A 20,615-nucleotide genomic window follows, 5' to 3' on the forward strand; every position below is an offset into this window, starting at 1 on the left:
AACTTGGACAGCAGAACTGACCACTCTCCTCTTGCTGCTACATTGCAGTAGGATTTGAATTCCCTGCTTAGCAAATGGAACGACATTTCAATTGAAAAAGTTACAGCAAGAGGGATCACGGAATATTTATTTATTTATTTATTTATCCAGGTTTTGGACACTGTACTTTCAATCAAAACATTAACCCTTGTAAGAGGTCTACAAAGGGGCAGTGTCTCTTGAAATCCAGGACAAATAGACTAGATGATCATTGCAGGTCCCCTCCAGCTGGAACTATTCTATATTCAATACAAACGTCATTATAGGTGAATTTATTCAGCTTGCTTACTCTGTAACTCAGGTACAGAAGGGTCAGCCTTAGGCTACCCCTAATCTGGTCCCAACTCCCTCTGGAAAGGCAACAGTGAGACACTAGCCAGAGAGCACAGAGAGTAAGAACAGCCAAAAAAAAAAAAAAAAACCAACCAAAAAAACCCCCCCAAAACCCCCCCCCCAAAAATCACAACCAAGGAAATGGAATTTAGAGATCAAAAAAGCCAAAGTTACGAGGTAAAATGTGAAATCATTAGCAGATTGAGAAAAACTCCACTACATCTACATGTAGTAAGCATCATTAAAAGGGTTACCAGGCACATCTAGCCTTGCACTAGCTACACAGCTTGAGAGTTTAAATTTTTTAATCAAGTGGTTATTAAAATCCTCTTCTGTGACAAGTATGATGGCTTAGCACATTAGAAGGGTGGGACACAGCTATATTTTTCCTACATTAGTGAAGGATTTAATATTTTCCTTTGACGGGATTAGTGGAAAGACTTTCCACATTAACAACCACCAGTGAAACTAACAGCTTCCTACCTTGGGTGGCCTTTAAGGAAAAAAATCTATTAAAAAAAAAAGAAAAGAAAATAAATAAAAAGCTGTGGAGAACATCAACTCTTACATCGATGAGTTCTGTTTTGCAGAGAAAGGGAAAACACTGATTTCACTTCTTGGGTCTCTAAAAGTTCCAAGCAATTGCTGAGTGACCACTGGGAAGACATGAAGCAGGACAAAGAAAAAAAAAAAAAAAAAAAGATAAAAACCCCAAACCAAAACCCAAGAAAAAAAGATGGAGTGTTCACGGTCTGAGAACCTCAACAAATGTGGCCGTGCATCCTGCAGCCTCACCTGAGGAGGCCACCGATGGGAAACCTCTGGAAAAATGACCTGACAGAACATCTTATAGAACCGCAACATGTAAGGAGAACAGGCCCATCCTAAAAAATGCCTGGCTGAGTTTACGGCCGAAGAAAATGAAAGTGTTTTATCTGCTTCACAAGAGTCTGCAACACGTGTCAGCATGGATTATGTAATGCCTCCATTAGTGGAAACAGCTGTCTATTCTTTGTTAATCCCTGTTTTATTGTCTATCTGCTTTGTTCGCAGAGACCTCGGGCGTCTCACCAGTGGCTTTCCTAGTACAAAAGAGTAGCTGAAAACAAAGCCGGTCATGACCGCAGGTAAGAGACACAGCTGGCTGTATTTCCAGTTGCCTATTAAGAGAGAACTGTTATTCCAAGCAGCTTTTAAGAGTTTATTATAGTTTTCTGGCAGTAATTGCTGTTGCAGCAATATACTATAATGGACAGATCAAAGCAAGCTTCTTCTCAGGCCCTGAACAAAATTACTTGGGGTTTAAGCAGTTTGCATTATGTATTCATTTAATATGTTAGACCAAAGTGTTTTCATGCCTTTTGTGTGCTTGCCATTCATAGCATGAAGTTGTCTTCAGGCAACATTAGGAGCATCGTGTTTCAATAAAACATCATTTATGTTCTTTAGAGTCTTCTCGCCAGTGATGAGGCACTGTACGCCCTGGGCAGAGAAGGGGCTGAAGAGCAGGTTTTCCTTCTTCCTGCCATCTCTCTACTCTCTCCAGGAACAGTTACCCAGACTGGGTCTTAGCATCACCAGCTGTGTGTTTGCTGGTGAAAAAGCAACCCATCATCATCTTATCAGAAAGGTCAGCTGGGTAAAGATCTTACCACGATGTAGTGAAGTCTGTTGTAATGCCCCTTGAGCAGTAAGCAATATCCAAGGGAATGCCCAAGAGCTTATAAAGGAACAACTAATAAGAATTTTATTCAGTGAATGCACCTCTGGCCTACAATGCCATAAAATCGATTTCCATAGCAGAAACGTAATGGCATCATAGCCTGGAAAGGGTGGAAATTATAAAAACATGAGAAGTGTGATTAACCATTGATAATTGCTTGCCCCTCTGAGGCCTGTTTCTTCAAATTTGTCCTTGAAAGCAAGTCATCTGTCTTCAAATTATTCTTGCCATTTCAAATAAACAAGGCCACGTGCACAGTGACTAAGAAACCATTTTGCAGTTTCTACAGAGCCAATTTACTTACCTTTCTCACCCACAAATGGCAAGGACCAGGTAAACACATCCATGAAATTCGGAAGCCAGTACGGATGAGGGGAGCAGTTGAACTGTCTGATATTCATAACGTTGTTCTCATATTTCAATACTGCAGCTAGAAGGGAGAAAGGAAAGAAACAAAACAGACGTCAGCCACGTGCGTGTGACTGGCTACCAGACCAGTAATGCCCATAGCGTGCGCAGGGCTGCACGCCAGCTTTCAACCGCTTGACGCAGCAGCAGGACTTGACTGCTAGTTATAATAGGATACAGCTTCAAAGAAGTTGCAAGCCATTTCCAGTCGATGTCGTCAGCTTTCCCTGGCACTAAGATGGGTTGGTAAGTCCATGAATAACTCTGAGTAGTCATGAAAGTAGGCTCTGGGATCTGCCACCAGCAGGGAACAAGGCAGACTATCCACAACCACCCATTTCATACAGTTACCTGAGCTCCTCACAACCACACTTCGGAGATAAAAAAGGAAAGTGTTTATCGCTCAGTTTGAATGCTGGTCCTCCAAAGAACCTTTTCAACATATTTCATTCATAGTATTGTACAACAGATGATACTTTCTTCTCACATTTTTCAAACTCTAGGCACATGAGACTGTGCTTCTGATAGTATGAATGAATAATAACGCAATTTGTCTTGCGTCATTTAAAATTCATGACATTCTTGCCAACACACACAAAAAGACTACATTTGCTAGTGGGCAGAAATACAGGTATTTATGCCATTGCCATTTTTTAAAGCACCAAGTCAAGTTCAGTGTTAACTTGTGTTAATGGACCTCAGGTTCATATCTGAAACAGGATCTGATTAATTTTATTCTGGTTTTGCAATATTAATAGAACAAAGTAAATCAAGGTATTACAAAGCATATCAGTAGGAAACAGCTGTTTATTTCAAGAAGAGACCATAGCTGTACTCAGGCCCAGTGCAGTCAAAAGTCAGATGAAAGGGGGAAAGGCTGAATGTGGCTTGGGTAGAGAGGGCAGAGAGTGTAGGCAGGAGAGAAAGGAACAATATCAGTTTGGTTAGGGAGGAGCAAAGGAATCATGTTGAAAATGTGGCAGACGAAATAAAATGAACTCTACAGTAAGCCTAGATAACTGCCCTTATCAAAACTCATTTTCCAAAGCATGAAGTTTGCCCAACACTATGCTAACACTACATTCCACACCAAATCCAGACTTTCATGCACTTTTAAAATTTTTTATAGCAATAAGTGGCTATTAGGATGCCGTAGATTACTCAAGCCTCAGGGCATTCATTGAGACTGTCTGGAAGAACAAAGAATGGGGATGGGTTCAGCAGCTGTTTGTATCACAGGTCTGTTTGTTGGCTTTAAAAGAATGTATTGAGGGAGAGCTTTCAACAATATGGTCTTTCAATAAAAATCATCCAGTGCTGGATTTCTGTTGTTCACTTTATGGGCCAACTGCCTCTGCTTCGGAAACAGTAAAACTAAATCTCATCCCTTCCTTCTCCTTTTTTCTTTTTTTTTTTTTTTCTTCTCTTTTCTGTCTTCTTGCAAAGACACATGTAATGTAAAATCTTAATAATGTAGTTGAAGACTCAACCAGGTAACAGCATCTCTAACTTAATTAGGGTATACTTGAATTTACAGAATCTGTTTCCTGAAATTCAGTAATTTCTAAATTGCACAGGCGCAGACTACATGTGAACAGAGCCATTTATGAAACAGAAGAGCAAGTATTTCTTTGCTCATGGAGTAAAAGGTAATTTTGAGATGACCATCTGAAACCAAAGGGACTCATAACAATCCTGAACACAAAGATATAAAAGTTTTTAAACAATACAGTTATAGGAGACTGCAAAAAGGATCTTTAATCAACATGGGACTAAGCCAACCCAAGCTGAAGCTTCCATCCACTGTAAAAGGTGCTGGCACTTTACGTTTTTATTATCGGAAAAATAAGGGTGGGGTTTCAGTTTTTAAAAGACAGCTCAGTGAACTTTACATTAAGTTTACTGGTCATCTCACTGCGAGCATTTAGATGTAGCTCTGAATGCAGTCGCTGCTCAGATGTTTACTCTGACGCAGACAGCACTGACTTCACTACATCCTGCTGGTCATTGCCTGATCTTGTAGCAGTTCTAGTTCTGCAGCTGTAAAGGAGCCGTCATCAAATACTTTTTACGCTAGAGGCGCACATACTGGAAGACATATTACACGTACTGGAAGACATGTACGTAACTTTACACAGATCATCTTCAATTTGCCTTTTTAAGCTAGGAATTAAGCCATCCTGTTGAGATCTATTAACCTGTGACCTTCAGAAGGGTCCTCCTGAGCTTTAGTCAAAGAAAAATGAACCAAGCAACACACACGAGAATGCCTTCATAAATGATGAAACAGCACGAATCAAAAGTATGTCAGAAATATACCATGACAAAGACACATAGAGAAGGAGGTATATCATACTTTGTTTTCTCCTTTCCTCCAGCTTTCCCACCTGTGGCTCCCCAGGGAGGAACACAGTTCCAGGGGCTGGTTATCACTTAACAGCCAGCAATGAAGTTGCATGACTGCAATATGGCACAGCACTGTAGGAAATGCAGTGTATCGCAACGTTGGCTGACGGGGGTGAACAATTTCTTCTGATCATTCATCTCCCTCCATTGACTAAAGCGTGTGTCAATCAGACAAGAACCATTTTTTGATGTGCTAGACTGTTGCTTCCCACAAAAATTTAATAGGTTGCTAAATGTCTTCCATTTTGTGGCCGATGACAGAGTCCAGAGTGACCTGGGAGTTTCTGACGCCTACTCACTGACAGACGCAGAAAACGGCTCGCTAACGTTTACGTGAACTTTTGCCAGGCAGGCACCCTCCATTTAAATAAACCACATTTGACTCTTCCCCATCCTAGTCTGACAGTCGGCAGCCATTCTGCTGCTCAGTAAAATAAAAATGGCTTAATACTGCTATTAGCAAAGATGAGAAAACTAGTGTCGATGCTCTTAATATTTCCATCACTTTTTGGCTGAAACTACCTATGGCAGATCGAAACTCATTCTCCTTCTATTACAGTGACACAACTGCATAATAAAAATAAATAGCTTGTGGCTTTACAGCAAAAATGAGTGAAAACCACACAAAAAGGACCACTTAATGGTTGTGAAGATTCATTTAGAAGGACTAAAACTTCAAATTCATCATCTTAGTGAACTGAGGTAGTTCCCCTTCCCACTATTTCTTCAATTTATCCATTAAGTCTATTTCTAAATTCTGTGAAAGTTGAATACATCATTTTTACAAGGAACTTTTAAAAATATCCTCTATAAAAGCCCGAGCCATAAGCAGAACAGTTGGAAAACATCAAACTAAATATAAATAGCTTAGTTTGGTTTTGGTTTTTTTTTTTGGAAGATAATTTATTTTGAGATTACTGTAAAAAAAAATCTTCACATCACCTTATTAATTTATATACCTGAATATCTTACAAAAGCAAGTTCCGATAACAGTATTTTAAAAACTATTCTCCTCTGTAAATGACATGTACAGCTCCCCCACAAATGACTTCAAAAGCCACTTGAAGAAAAATAACACTATACAATAGAGCAGGGTAATAACAGAGACAGAAGTCTTCTAAAATAACCCTACTCTTGAAAGAATAAATTAAAGTAGGGTAGTTACCAGTATTACAAATACTTTTCTGAATTTTTAATTTAAAATCTTATATTTACAAGCACGATGTACACAAAATATTTTTATTACATAACTAATGAAGATTATATTTAACATTAAACAAACTGGCTCTTGTTATGATTGTGCAGTTCTGACTACTGTTTAGTAGTTACTGTTTAGTAGTTAGAAGAAGAAAACTTCACCTGGATCAAGAAGAAAATGCTTCTTAGAAAATAGCAGGTGTTTCCCTGAGTTATTCTGGCCCCTTGCTTTCTTTCAGTCATAGCTCTTTTTTTCCTCTCTGTTGGCTCAGAGAAGGTTTGGGGGTTTCATCTCTGCTTCATTTCTTAGTCCACAGTAACTTGATGCCTAAGTAACTATAGGAGACCCCAGCTGCCCTGAAAGAGCAGGAATCTTTTGAAGGTTATGCGACTACAGGCCACGCAGTCGCTGATGGAAGAAACAGAAGAAAGTGGGATGGGTTCCTTTGGTTATGAAACCATTCCCATGGTTATGATAACTGAGGAAAACCTGACTCTCTCCAACATTTGCTTATTATTCCAGGCTGCAACCTCTATACTTTTCTTTCCAAACTATACTCAGACAGATGCTAGCAGACCAAGCCACCAGCCGCGGTTTTATCGTGTGTAATCACCAACCAGAGCAAGAATCTTATTTTATTATTCTTAACAGCCACACACATTTTAACCTAATTTTGGTACTCACTGTTGTAAATGAGTTTTAGAAACTAATGTTTTGTAAAGTGAAGATGTGCAGATATCCCAAATGATATTATACTTCTTTCCAATGCTAGTAAACTGAGATATCGGATGCTGAAATCACATTAGAGTGAAATGAAACACTAATGCAGCAGGCAAAGGGCATTCATACTGTTTAGCTTTAAGCATTTAACACAGGTAGCTAAGGCTGGAAATACGGGTGGTGAAAAATGTGCAGGTAAGAAACCTCCTTCATTCAGCTAGGAATAGAGACGGCTTTTCTAATCTTCTCAGGGTCAAATATAAGCACCTAGTGCCATCTGAGACACCCTGGGGTATCTCCTTGGTCTCCCTCAGTTAAAGATGAGCCTGGATTGCCCCTGTCTCCTGTGTCATACCTGTCAGATCTGAGTGGATGTCTCAGACCCCTCTGGCATCTCAAATGGCCCTTTAAAAGCCTGTATGTTGGGAGGTGGATTGAGGCTTTAAGCAACGTGAACAACATTTAACTGTATGACTGATAGCTCAGAATTACCCAAAGACATTACATATCCTGCTTCAAGATCTGCTGAATCATTTTTCAGTATAAAATTAATTGATAACATTTCCATCAGAGGAAAAAAATAATAAGCACGATAGAAATATTACCCCAGAACGAACTACATGTTTTTAGATAAACCACCTCAAAATAATTTTAGCAAACAAATACACTAATGTTCTTGTAATTTTTTTCAGAAAACTCATCCTGCATTTAGAAAATAAATGCAGTGAAAGGTCTCTCAAATTCTTCATACCTAAGAAAGAATTTCAATTTCTGATTTAATGCCAAATTAACTTCAGCATTAACTGTGCAACTGGGAACACTGCCTTCTCCTCCAGCAGAGTTGCTAAGTAACCACAGCATTTTCTGCCCAAGACGGGTCAGGGATAAGAGTTAGTAAAATGCTTAAGGAGTTTAAACTTTATCAAAGGAAAAAATGATTTACTATACAAGGTAATGATGTAAATAATCCAGTACAGAAGCAGGGCTAATGGCAGTTAGGAAAAATCTTCCCTTACAGAATTCTGAAGATTTTTATTTTACATGTGCAATTGCGTCTTCCAAAGAAACAGCACAATAGCGTTCAAGATTTTATCAATAGACTGCAAAAATCACTTCTGGCAAACTTCTCTGCGTTGCCAGTGAGATGGCCTAGATACCCTGACAGCTCCTCTTTAAAAGCTTTTGTTTCCATGACAAGGCCTCATCACAACAGCAGAGACAAAGCACTAAAGAAAACTGATAGGGCAAACAGAAGGTTATGTCGTTTTTCTTTCTCCCAAAGTGCTATTATTTCCCAAAGATCATCCCTGTCTTCCAGGTATGTTAGTCTGCCTTTTTCCAATATGAAAATCATTTTCCTGTTAGATCCATTTGGATCAGGTACATTTCTTAACATGTACCTATGGTATAGCACATGCTGATACTTTATACATGCTTCGTTGACATATTACTTATCTGATACATTAAAAAGCATACGGATGTACAGCTGGTTTTGATTTTTCTAGTATCCCAAACTCCCCTGCATACTTTCTTTGTTTCTTTCCTTCATCATCTGCTTTTCCGTTCAGGAACACCACGTGTACATTACAGCACGTTGGAAGAGACATCACGTTATTTTTTTCAATAGCTTTGGATTCTCTGGTGATTATCTCACCACTATGAAACCTAATCTTTTAAAAGTCTTCACAGGATAATAGTCTGTCTTTAGACAGCTAGTTAAAATTGTTCACTCAGCCAAAAAGCAGGCACTTACTGAAGTGACAGCCAGACACTAAAATATGAAACATTGCCAATAATTTACAAATAAATTGCCTGCCTCTGTAGAACTTCTGTAAAACCTTTCACTTCATTTTGTTGTTGTTGTTGTGGCATGAACAGCATTACAGCAAGCCCTAATTAAGGCATTAAGAAATACTAAATCCGGGAATGAAAGTTTAGACACAGTACAAGGCCAGCAGATCATACAATGCAGCATTTTTTGGCACCTTCTTATTCTGTTGCTACAGAGAATTTCTCCTGGTGATGGGCACTCTTGAATTCAGGGGTAAACCTGTACTTACACAACTTTCTCCGAGCTTCTCGATCAGTACAGCCGTCCTCCGAGGCCCTGAAGTCACAGGTAACTATCACAATCCAATTAACATTTATCTTCTTGCATGAGGAGTTTTGATCCTCTCCAGAAGGAGTAGTCTTAGAAAATCATCAATGCACCGGTATTTCTCGTAACAAGTTTTAATAATAATCTTAAAGTATCTTTTTCTTTATGCCTTTTAATAATATAAATGAGAGCAGAAACGCTAGAGAAAGCTATGAAGACACTGAACAGAAGCTCAGAAGTTGCCAAAAAACATAGGTATAAATTCCTCCCCTTTGCCAATGCTCTCCATTATGATGAATATGGAAGGCATTAATAACAATAATGAAGAAGGATAGTCCTGGAAAGAGGAGGGACACTAGGCTCCCCATATCTAGGCAGTTTCCGAGTCTCTGAATCACTCCCTGAAAGCGTATCTCTCTGTCTCCATTAACTACACAGGGAACCCCTGACAGGAGCCTCCTAATTGAAAAACCTAACTTTGGCACCCGAAGCTGTGCATGTGTGTGGGCTGGGGTTGCGACAGGACCAGCAGCCACGTGACAGATGAATTACACATGCAGCCTTCACGAGGCAGTGGCCAGTAACCAAAAGGATACAGAAGGTTCCCTTCGGTGCCAGAATCCAGCAGAGCAAAGCCAAAAGAGGTTCCCATGGTGGGTCAGTACTGTGAGACAGCCCGTGCAGAGGGTCCACAGCAGCATTATTAACAGCAGATATGCTGAACATGGTCTTGTTTGGGTAGCTTATCTTCAGCTACTCCTGCCAAACCTCCTTTTGCTCTGGGAATGTTGCCTCCCTACTGCTCTTTGAGGAGGACATACCTGATCCCAGTGGCTGATTCAGCAGGGACTGAATAAGCCCTTGGGTAAAGTTGGCAACCAAGCCTACTCCTTCTGAAGTGCTTTGAAGAAGTACAAGAAATTACATCTGCATTAATGGGTATAAGAACTATCAACCTGGGGCAGAAAATGAGCATTCCTAGTCCCTTGCAGCTTTTTAAAAAATGTATTTATCTTAAACAACACTGCATTTAAAAATGACCCATTCATGTCAGTGGGAGAGGGAGCCTTTCAGGAATTTTTTTAGGGTGACTTTATTAGCTAAGTGACAACCAGAAGAATACTAAGAATGCATCCTAGAGAGTGACTCCTTTTCCAAGGACTGACAGTAACCAAAACCCCAAATGATCTGTAAAAATCAATCAGGTTCTGCACCAGTGCACGATGAGTCAGCTAGAGCAACTGTCCTGCAACACCTCTGGATGGAAAAGCCTTCCTTCGCCTCCTGAAATCAGTCAGTCAGCAGCTCTGTGTTCTTAGTTAATTCATCTGCTGCAAATCAAGGAAGGCAACAAGTAGCCACGTTTCGGACTGATTGAGGATGATAGTGTTTTTCTTTCTTGAAGAGGGCAGCAAGCACCCAAACGCTATCCAGATGAAGATGCATGAGCAATGCAGCATGAAAAACTACACATGATGTAGTTTAAATGCCAAGAGCCACTGCAATCAGTCACATGAAATAATGCTTCAAAACTTCTAATGAGAGAAAAGGAGGAAGTTAAACCCAACAGAAATTCATTACAAAGCTGCTAAAGGTCAGCCTCTAAATTTACAAGTCATACATTAAAGCATGGCACACCGGTGCTGATCTCGCACCACTGCTGATTTGCCTGAGCTCGCTCAGAGCAGATATTGCCAGGGGCGCACCCAAACTTCATCTGTGACCACAGGTAACCAGCGCCTCTCAGCAGCTGGCCTACGGGCTTTCACCAGAAAAGGCTTTTCACCAGTTTTAAGATCTGCCTACCACAGCGGAGCATCCTGGAACAAGGGAAACGACCCTCTCTTCCGAAACGGAGATAACGGAGAGGCACTTCTCTTCACCACCCAAACTCTGTGGTTTCAAATTCAAGATTTTGAATATTATGAATCATTACTTTACATTTAACATGTGCCTTCATGACAAAAATCTCGCATTGTTCACCCATTGCCTTCATGTGCACAGAACTGCCTCCATGCATTAAGAAACAGAAGGTGAACACTTTCTGTCACCTTACTTGTACAGACCCGTCATCGGTCTGCCTTCTACCCAAAGCAGCCGACCCAGAGAGTAAACACACTTTTCCACCAACAGCAACGATGCTGCCAAGAAAATTAACACATTCCTTGTTTCACCCTGCACTTTTTGGGTTGCTAGCAGAGTCCCTATATTATTTACTTTTACAAAAGTATCTACTGACAGCTCTGCTTGCATGGTTTTTGCAGAATGCTGTTATTAATTTTTCCACAAGTTAACACACATACTGAGAACACCGAAGTGTACAAACCCCATTATCTAACAGCGACGTGTTTCCTTCCCTTGCATGCAGTTCATGGCATAACAGCTTTTAGGTTGTAAGTTTTATATTATAACAATGATACCTGAAGAAGCTTTCTTTTGCAAGTTTAAAAAAAAAATTAAAAATTGCTTACTTCCTTTGCACACAAGCATCCAAATTAAAAATGTCTCTTCTCAAGACAGATTGATCTCTTTGCAATGGAGCTACTTTCAAGAATATCATTGAGAAAAAAAATTATTTTGTTTTGCTCACAGAGGAATACAAATAGCTTTAGCTTTACTGGGAACAGGAGAAAGTAAACATTACTGTTCATTTCAAGATATAGGAGGACAGGTTTATTAGAATGCTTTATTTTTAGAAACATTTTTTTTTTTCCAGTTCATTAGAGGAGATTTCAGGGAATGCAATAAACTAATAAACTCAGAGAAGATGCAAACACTTGTAGCTGGTGGAGTCTTTATAGAGTGACCAGTGACTGCTTATTTGTGCAGTAACCTTTTTTTTCTGGCTAATGATATTTCATTTCCTACATAATAGTTTTCAAGTGATTAAAAAAACAAAAAAAATAAAGGAACTCAGACAACATCTATCCCATGCTTTATCCACTGATGATCTGTCCAAGTTTGTTAGCTGGCTAGAGGGTTTCCATATACAAACTCCATTAATTTTATTGGAAAGGAGCAAAGGGACAAATAATTAAATATAAGGAACACTGGGCTCAGAATATCTCACCCACAGTATTTCTTAATATACTTCTCTTAGTCAATAGAGCTGTTTTCAGTTTTGCTTCCTGTGTAACATTTACTTAATAACTTGCAGTCAAAATACAGAAATATCCTACGGCATATTAGAATCTACAGTTATGTTCAGAGGCATACATCTGCCTGTGATAAATTTAATTAGATTTCTATTATGTAATAAATGGAATGGGCACGAACTAATAAATAGAGGAAGAAAATGGGCATGAACTGATAAATAGAGAAAGGAGTTAAAAAGAAAACCAGTGTAATATATTTGAGTAAAGAGAAGTACAGTCTACTGTATGTTAACAGGAATTAAATGCTTACCTTTGTTATTGTATACATCTAGATAGTTTGGTGCTGAAAAAATTGTGATTAGTGAAGGGAAGCCTGTTGTTTGGCTTTTCCTGTACATACGATACCTAAAAGGAAAGAGAAGATACTAATTAATGCCCAATATTGTATATATATTTGTCACTGACCAAATATAGTGCAAAACACCCTAGTACATTACTGCACCAGCTGTTAACAAATGCCAAGACAGAAAAACATGCATATGTGCTATTTAAAGCCATGGAAAAAAAAATTTCTTGCAGGCTTATTCATTATATCCACTTGGGATGGCCAGGGATCCACACCATGCTCGAAAGCTGTGTCTCCATGTGAAATTTAGCGAGACAGAGGTGGTTTTTGTTATGAATTCACCCAGTGCCCGTCCCTGGAGCCAGGTGGCCTCTATGCGCCTGCACCCCAGCACATTCCCAGACTTTCCCTCCGTGGGACTGTGGGTGAAGGCAAGCACCAGCATGTGCCTTGGAGATGCATGGTGCTGCCTTCAGAAGAGCGGAGCACGTCCTCCATGACCCTCCAGCTACCTGCCCTCTCTGGGCATGCAAGTGATGGCAAGGCTAGAGGAGACGGAAAGTATGAGAAGGGGAAGGGAAACTGGGGTTCAATGTTTTCAGTGCTGTGTCTAATCTCATCCAGTCTATCAGTCAGTTTATTAATGATGGCATGTTTTCATTACCTAACCTTGCTGCCTTATGAAAAATAAAAGACTTACTGGACCAACATATAATCAATCAAGCCTTAAACCTGCAAGTAACTGGAAGCAAACCAACCAAACAGTACTTTTGTCTTACTAAGACACAAGTAACACCAAATACTGCTCTTTAGCCTTCAGCTACAAGAAACTGAAGAATTTGGCAAACATCCACAACAGTTGCACTGAAACCATTGTATAGTTTCAATGCAATCCTTTCTACAAAACTTTATTTTTCACCCTTTATTGGAAAGCAATACAATAAAAATGAAATTTCATTACCCTTGAGTATTTCATGCCAGTTATTTTTGGCAGAGTAATAGCTTGCTTTTAATTGCACTGAGGTTTTTAAGTATGCGATAATTCAAACATTCAGAATAGCTTTTTATATGCACAGTGAGTATCGACCTCATTCCTACAATCTTGCTACTTTATCTTTTATTACTATTCAGGTTGGGTAAAGTTTCTGCCTCCAAATAAACATATTAATAATTTATGCAAGATATGCAAAGCTATTTATTCAGATATCAGTCCTTCATTAAAACCTCACAAGTATGGTAAATTTCAATGAATAGATAATTTTTTATAATGTTTTAAAGAGGCATAAAAAATTCTATCTTTACACTGGCAATAGTTTCATGAGGGAGTCATTGACATTACCTGGTGCTTGACCTGGATTGTTTTTGCACACAGTGTCTTAATAAACTCCTTAAATTCATTAATGATACACCTGTGTAAAATCATTTTTGGCTATTGAGTTCCACAAGTTTATTTTCTTGATAAAGCATAAAACCAGTAAGCCCAGAAGTTTCAGGTAGGTGTGAAAGACTTAAGAGATTACAGTTCTGGCCTTCATGAGCCAAATCACTTCCCAGGCATCGTGGCAATCAGTGTGTCAGAAGTCTCAGGCACATTTGCAAAACTTCTTTTTCTGAGCTGAATTTGTTTTCCTTCCCACATTTGGCATCCAAATAAGTTTTGGTCATTTTATGCCACTTAAAATCACTAAGGCTAAGTAAGTGGGATATATGAGGATTCATTAAGTCCTGTAACTCAGTAATAATCATGTAAAAGACATTCTAATGCCAGTATATATTTTTGTAGCGTTAATAAAAAGTGAGAGCTGTTGCAACTTAAAGTCTTCCTGTTCACTCTCACTCAGTTGTTCTCTCTTTCCTTGCTCTGTTTGACAACGGTAAGCCATTATTCATTATTAGTGCCCCCGCTCCACACATACTTACCCAGCATCCTGGGCTTCATGAGCTCGGAGTATAGATAACAAGTTATTGTGCTGTAGGAATTCACATACAGCAGGGTAACTGTTGGAAGAAAATAATAGCACCTGTTATGGCATTATCAGAAGCACCACGTTTAGCTCTAGATGTCAAAAAATGTTTCATCCAACATGCATCATTCATGAAATCAGCTCCTGCTCTGCAGGCAGATTTCAGTAGAGACAACACTAGAGGCAGCACCTTTTTTTCTCCCACCCTATAACTGCATGGAGAGGAACACTGGAAAGTTGCAATTCATTACAGAACAACAATCACCTTATTGCTTGTCAGAAAGAAAGTAATTTCTTTTATTATACTTTAAGATTCAATGTATTCAGAAAAAGAAAAATGTGATATAACGGTTGCTCGCAACAGAAAACCTCCTCGCCCACTAACTATGGTATGCACAGGCTGCTTATGGACACCAGATAATAAGCTGGCGTGTGGAAAGAGTGGGAGAAAAACAGAAAGAAGAAAGGCAAATCAGTCTCCAGACTGAAGATATTTGAACTTCTGAACTTCATCTCCTTGGCAAACAAGAATTATCCTTCCCCTTGGCAACTTAAAATGTAAATTCTGTGACTTCCAGAACCCAAAAGTGTGCCCACCCAATATATCTTTCCGAGACATGTTCTACTGTATCGGTGGAAACAAAATCATTAGGTGAAAATGGTGAGAATTTCTCTATTACATTTTTCACTGTACATGGACAGCGTTGCTTTCAAGTAGAACGGGGGAGCCATTTTGTACAATCTCAGCATCCTGAAACTCATTCTTACTGTTTAAGACACTGAACACATATGAAAAACACATCCAAGAAAAACAAAACATAGCATAACCTGTATGCAGTTTTGACAGCACAAGTGGGAAATATTGTTAGAGAAAAGCTATTTAAAATTACACCTAAATAAATGTTACAGAACTTAAAATTACTCCATTTTGCTGCTTTCAAAAATAAGTGTTGGGTTTTTTTCTGTAATGACTGGTTTTTTCCTTGCTTTTCAACCGCTGATGATTCTCCATGCCTATGTTCAAGGATAACGAGTACGATGGCCATCTATCACTTCAAGACAGGAAGCAAAACCTCTCTTCTCCTGTTGTTACAATTTAATACAGAACCCGAGAAAGTCAAAACTTCCCGGCTTCCCCTGTCAAAAGCCAACTGTAGCAAGAGCAAAACAGGACAAAGAACATGCATGGGAGAGGGTAAAGGAGAAGTGGTGTTGGAATAAAAATTACTTCACTACTGGCAAAACCTTACCAGGCCCTTTAAAAACATCTAAGGGGTGGGAAAGAGCCTTTATTCAGATGACACCTAGAGCTCTTCCCTTTTCTCCCTCTTCAGGCCAGTCCTATGTGTTTTGCCTTATCCAGATTTATTTCCCACCCATGAAACCAAGCAATCGTTCAGCTGACTGCTTTATATTTCATGACCTTTCACCATGGTGGGAAGCGGGCACCCCTGCAAGGTAGCAGGTGGCCTCATCCGCATCCCTGCAGCCTGGTGACCCTATATCTGAAAGGCACTTCTGAATTTAACGTTCCTCACTGGCAAGGATGCAGTATGGTATTGGCTCCATTCTCACTAGCAGCTTAAAGAAGTTGCATTTCAAACATTAAACCTGGGGAGAAACCAAGTGTTGCCACCTCCTGTCACTATCTGAATTTACTTCCAGTACTGGAGGTTGCCTGCACGTCAGCAGCAAGACGAGCTGGCCGGGCACAGAAGTTTGAGCTGTTACTCTCTTGTGCCCCTCTGTCTGATGGGAGCCTAAACAGCTCCGAGTGCCCTAGCTCCAAAGGCAACGTGGTGGAGAGGCAGGTCTGGCACGGGTGGAGAGTTGGGCTGCCTTCTGAATGCAGCCTGCCTCAGACTGACATCTGACAGATTTTCCTGGATTTGGGGCCCAGGATGTGACATGTAGATGTTATAATTCCCTCTTCTCATCGCTGGGCAAGTTGGAGAACAACAATCAAAATTGTTGCTCAAAAAAAAAAAAAATCAAAACTGGTGGCAAAAGGTGTAAACTTCACATAGCAGCTCTGAAATGTCACCTGATGGTTGGAGAAAAAGCAAAATAGACCCTGCATTAACATCCATTCACCATGCTTGTTTTCCACTATTGATTCAACTCTCACATAGTTCAGGTAATAGAACAGATGGAAAGGTTTAAAGAAGGAAATGCAAGGTATTGGGGAAGACACTAAGGCATCTCCATGATCACTTCTGTGCTGGTTCTGTTATACAAACTGTAAAAGCTGTTGCTAAACATACTGAGCAAGTAAAAAAGTCTCAACTAAACGTTATACAAAAGACCTGCTGTCCCAGCCATGACTTCACAGACCACCTTCAGAGCCCACCTGCAATCACTTAACAGTCCCATCAGTTTATAACTTCATGCATGAAAGAGATGAAAATTCATGAAAAAAGATAATGAAAAATCTATTGCATCATCTTCCTTCAGCTTATCCAAGAGAAATGCTACTGCTTGCTTCCAACCTTCCTGGATATTTTGAAGCTGAAATGTCATTTGCAGCTAGAGGCTACAAATCCAGTAGAATGGTATATTGCTGTTTTTGGACTTGACCCATCTAGCATTTATTCTCAGTCACAGGTTTAGTATTTGGAATTGTCTAAAAAGATTGCCCTTATAAAATAATTTCAATTCCCAAATTATGTAGGTTATTATCTTGGCAACTGCAGTGATCTCACATGCTGACAGGCTGCCATTCAAACCACTGGCAAATGAGAACAAATCACAGAATGGTTTGGGTTGGAAAGGACCTTAAAGATCATCTGGTTCCAACCCCCCTGCCATGGGCAGGGACACCTTCCACTGGACCAGGTTGCACCAAGCCCCATCCAGCCTGGCCTTGAACACATCCAGGGATGGGGCAACCACAACTTCTCTGCACTGTTCCAGTGCCTCACCACCCTCAGTGAAGAATTTCTTCCTTTAATCTCTATCTACCCTCTTCCAGTTTGTAGCCATTACCCCTTGTCCTGCCACTACATGCCCTTGTAAAAAGTCCCTCTCCAGCTTTCTCGTAGGCCCCCTTCAGGTAGTGGAAGGCTGCTATAAGGTCTCCCCAAAGCCTTCTCTTCTCCAGGCTGAACCCCAGCTCTCCTAGCCTGTCTTCATAGGAGAGGTGCTGCAGCCCTCTGAACATCTTTGTGTCCCTCCTCTTGACTCGATCCAACAGGTCCATGTCTGTCTTACGTTGGAGGCCCCAGAGCTGGACGCAGTACTTCAGGTGAGGTAGCACCAGCACAGAGTGGAGGGGGAGAATCACCTCCCTCGACCTGCTGGTCATGCTTCTTTTGATGCAGCCCAGGATACGGTTGGCTTTCTGGGCTGCCAGTGCACGTTGCCAGGTCATGTTGAGCTTCTCATCAACCAACACCCCGAAGTCCTTCTCATCAGGGCTGCTCTGACCAGCCTGTATTTGAGCTTGGGACCTTGCAGGACCTTGTACTTGGCCTTGTTGAACTTCATGAGGTTCTCATGGGCCCATCTCTCAAGGCTATCAAGGTCCCTCTGGATGGCATCCCTTCCCTCCAGCATGTCAACCGCACCACACATCTTGGTGTCGTCAGCAAACTTGCTGAGGGTGCACTCAATCCCACTGTCTGTGTCACCGACAAAGATATTAAACAGCACCGGTCCCAATACCAACGCCTGAGGAACGCCCCTCATCACTGGTCTCCACTTGGACATCGAGCCGTTTGACCTCAACTCTTTTGAGCGTGAGCATCCAGCCAATTCCTTATCCACAGAGTGGTCCATCTCTCAAATCCATGCCTCCTCACTTCAGAGACAAGGATGACATGCAGGACACTGTCTAATGCTTTGCACAAGTCCACATAGGTGACATCAGTTGCTCTTCCCTTATCCACCAATGCTGTAACCCTGTCATAGAAGGCCACCAAATTTGTCAAGCATGATTTGCCCTTAGTGAAGCCCTGTTGGCTGTCACCAATCACCTCCTTATTTTCCACGTGCCTTAGCATAGTTTCCAGGATGATCTGCTCCATGATCTTGCTGGGCACAGAGGTGAGACTGACTGGCCTGTAGTTCCCCAGGTCTTCCTTTTTCCCCTTTTTAAAAATGAGGGTTATGTTTCCCCTTTACCAGTCAGTGGGAACTTCACCAGACTGCCATGACTTCTCAAATATGATGGATAGTGGCTTAGCAACTTCATCTGCCAGTTCCCTCAGGACCCACGAGTTCATCTCATCAGGTCCCACGGACTTATACACCTTCAGGTTCCTTAGATGGTCTCAAACCTGATCTTCTCCTACAGAGGGCGGTTCTTCATTCTCCCAGTCCTTGCCTTTGCCTTCTGCTTGGGTGGTGTGGCTTGAGCACTTGCCGGTGAAGACTGAGGCAAAAAAGTCAGAGTGCCTCAGCCCTCTCCATATCCCGTCTAACCAGGTCTCCCGTTTCCTTCCAGAGGGCCTATACTTTCCCTAGTCTTCCTTTTATCACCGATGTACCTATAGAAGCTTTTCTTGTTGCCTTTGATGTCCCTGGCCAGATTCAATTCTATCAGGGTTTTAGCTTTCCTAACCTGATCCATGGCTGCTTGGACAATTTCTCTGTATTCCTCCCGGGCTACCTGTCCTTGCTTCCACCCTTCCTTTTTGTGTTTGAGTTTGTCCAGGAGCTCCTTGTTCATCCATGCAGGCCTCCTGGCATTTTTGCCTGACTTTATTTTTGTTGGGATGCATCACTCCTGAGCTTGGAGAAGGTGATCCTTGAATATTAACCAGCTTTCTTGGGCCCCTCTTCCCTCCAGGGCTTTATCCCATGGTAGTCTACCAAGCAGATCCCTGAACAGGCCGAAGTCTGCTCTCCTGAAGCCCAGGGTAGCGAGCTTGCTGTGCGCCCTTCTCGGTGCCCTAAGGATCTTGAACTCCACCATTTCATGGTCACTGCAGCCAAGGCTGCCCTTGAGCTTCACATTCCCCACCAGCCCCTCCTTGTTGGTGAGAACAAAGTCCAGCATAGCACCTCTCCTCATTGGCTCATCTATTGCTTGGAGAAGGAAGTTATCATCAACACATTCCAGGAACCTTCTGGATTGCTTATGCCCTGCTGTGTTGTCCCTCCAACAGATGTTGGGGTGGTTGAAGTCCCCCATGAGGACCAGGGCTTGTGAATGTGAGGCTGCTCCTATCTGTCTATAGAGGGCCTCATCCACTCGGTCTTCCTGGTTGGGTGGCCTGTAGCAGACCCCCACTATAATGTCACCTGTCCCTGCCCTCCCTTTAATCCTGACCTATAAGCTCTCAGTCGGCTCCTCATCCATCCCCAGGCAGAGCTCCATGCACTCCAGCTGGTCATCGACATAGAGGGCAACACCCCCTCGTCTCCCCTGCCTGTCCTTCCTAAAAAGCCTGTATCCTTCCATTCCAATACTCCAGTCATAGGAGCCATCCCACCACGTCTCCATGACGCCAATAAGATCATAGCCTTGCAGGCACGCGCACGTCTCTAACTCCTCTTGTTTATTCCCCATGCTATGTGCATTTGCATAGAGGCAATTAAGTTGGGCCCCAGATGAAGCTGACTTACTGGCTGGAGTGGCTGGAATTAATTATTGGAATTAATAATTCCAACTTACTGGCTGGAATTCCTTTGTGCTGCTCTTCAGGTGCTCTACTGCTGACCTGTGATCCTTCTCCACACTCTGGGCATCTATTGCTGGCACTGGCATCCAACTGGTAGTAGTGGGATGGATTGAGGTTCCCCTCCTGCGGCAACTTTAGTATAAAGCCCTCTTCACGACCTTGGCAAGCCTATGACCAAAGATGCTCTTCCCCCTTCTCTTGACAGATGGACCCCATCAACGCCCAGTAGACCAGGTTTCTTAAAGCGAGTCCCACGGTCTAAGTAGCCGAACCCTTGGCTGTGGCACCAGTCCTATAACCATTTGTTGAATCCCCAGATTCGACTGGCCCTTTCAAACCCCTTCGCTTTGACAAGGAGGACTGATGACAAAAACTACCTGCACTCCAGAGTCCTTTACTGACACTCCCAGGGCTCTGTAATCCTTCTTGATACTCCTCAGAGTGCTCCAGTCTCTGTCACTGGTGCCCACGTGAAACAACAGCAGCGGATAACGGTCAGTGGACTGTACGAGGCTTGGTAGTCTCTGGGTGACATCCCTGGTACAAGCCCCCAGTAAGCAGCACACCTTTCCAGAGAGTGCGTCAGGTCAGCAAATGGGTGCCTCCATTCCTCTCAGAAGAGAGTCGCCTACTACTGTCACCCGTCGCCTTTTCTTAGTTG

General features: G+C 41.6%; 1 protein-coding gene across 2 annotated transcripts in view; it reads right to left on the reverse strand.

Annotated features, from left to right (window-relative positions):
- Positions 1-20,615, reverse strand: part of PPP3CA (protein phosphatase 3 catalytic subunit alpha) — a 206,361-nt gene that overhangs the window by 21,424 nt on the left and 164,322 nt on the right. For both annotated transcript variants that reach the window (XM_087736770.1, XM_087736771.1), the window contains exons 7-9: positions 14,287-14,364; positions 12,331-12,425; positions 2,400-2,525 (exon numbers count right to left, since the gene is read on the reverse strand). In XM_087736770.1, coding sequence (XP_087592896.1) covers positions 2,400-2,525; positions 12,331-12,425; positions 14,287-14,364 — 299 coding nt within the window. The remainder of the gene's footprint in view (positions 1-2,399; positions 2,526-12,330; positions 12,426-14,286; positions 14,365-20,615) is intronic.

Source organism: Nipponia nippon, unplaced genomic scaffold (genome assembly GCF_047370975.1).
Source record: "Nipponia nippon isolate SJK-2023a ecotype South Korea unplaced genomic scaffold, ASM4737097v1 scaffold_6, whole genome shotgun sequence".
Classification (NCBI taxonomy): domain Eukaryota; kingdom Metazoa; phylum Chordata; class Aves; order Pelecaniformes; family Threskiornithidae; genus Nipponia; species Nipponia nippon.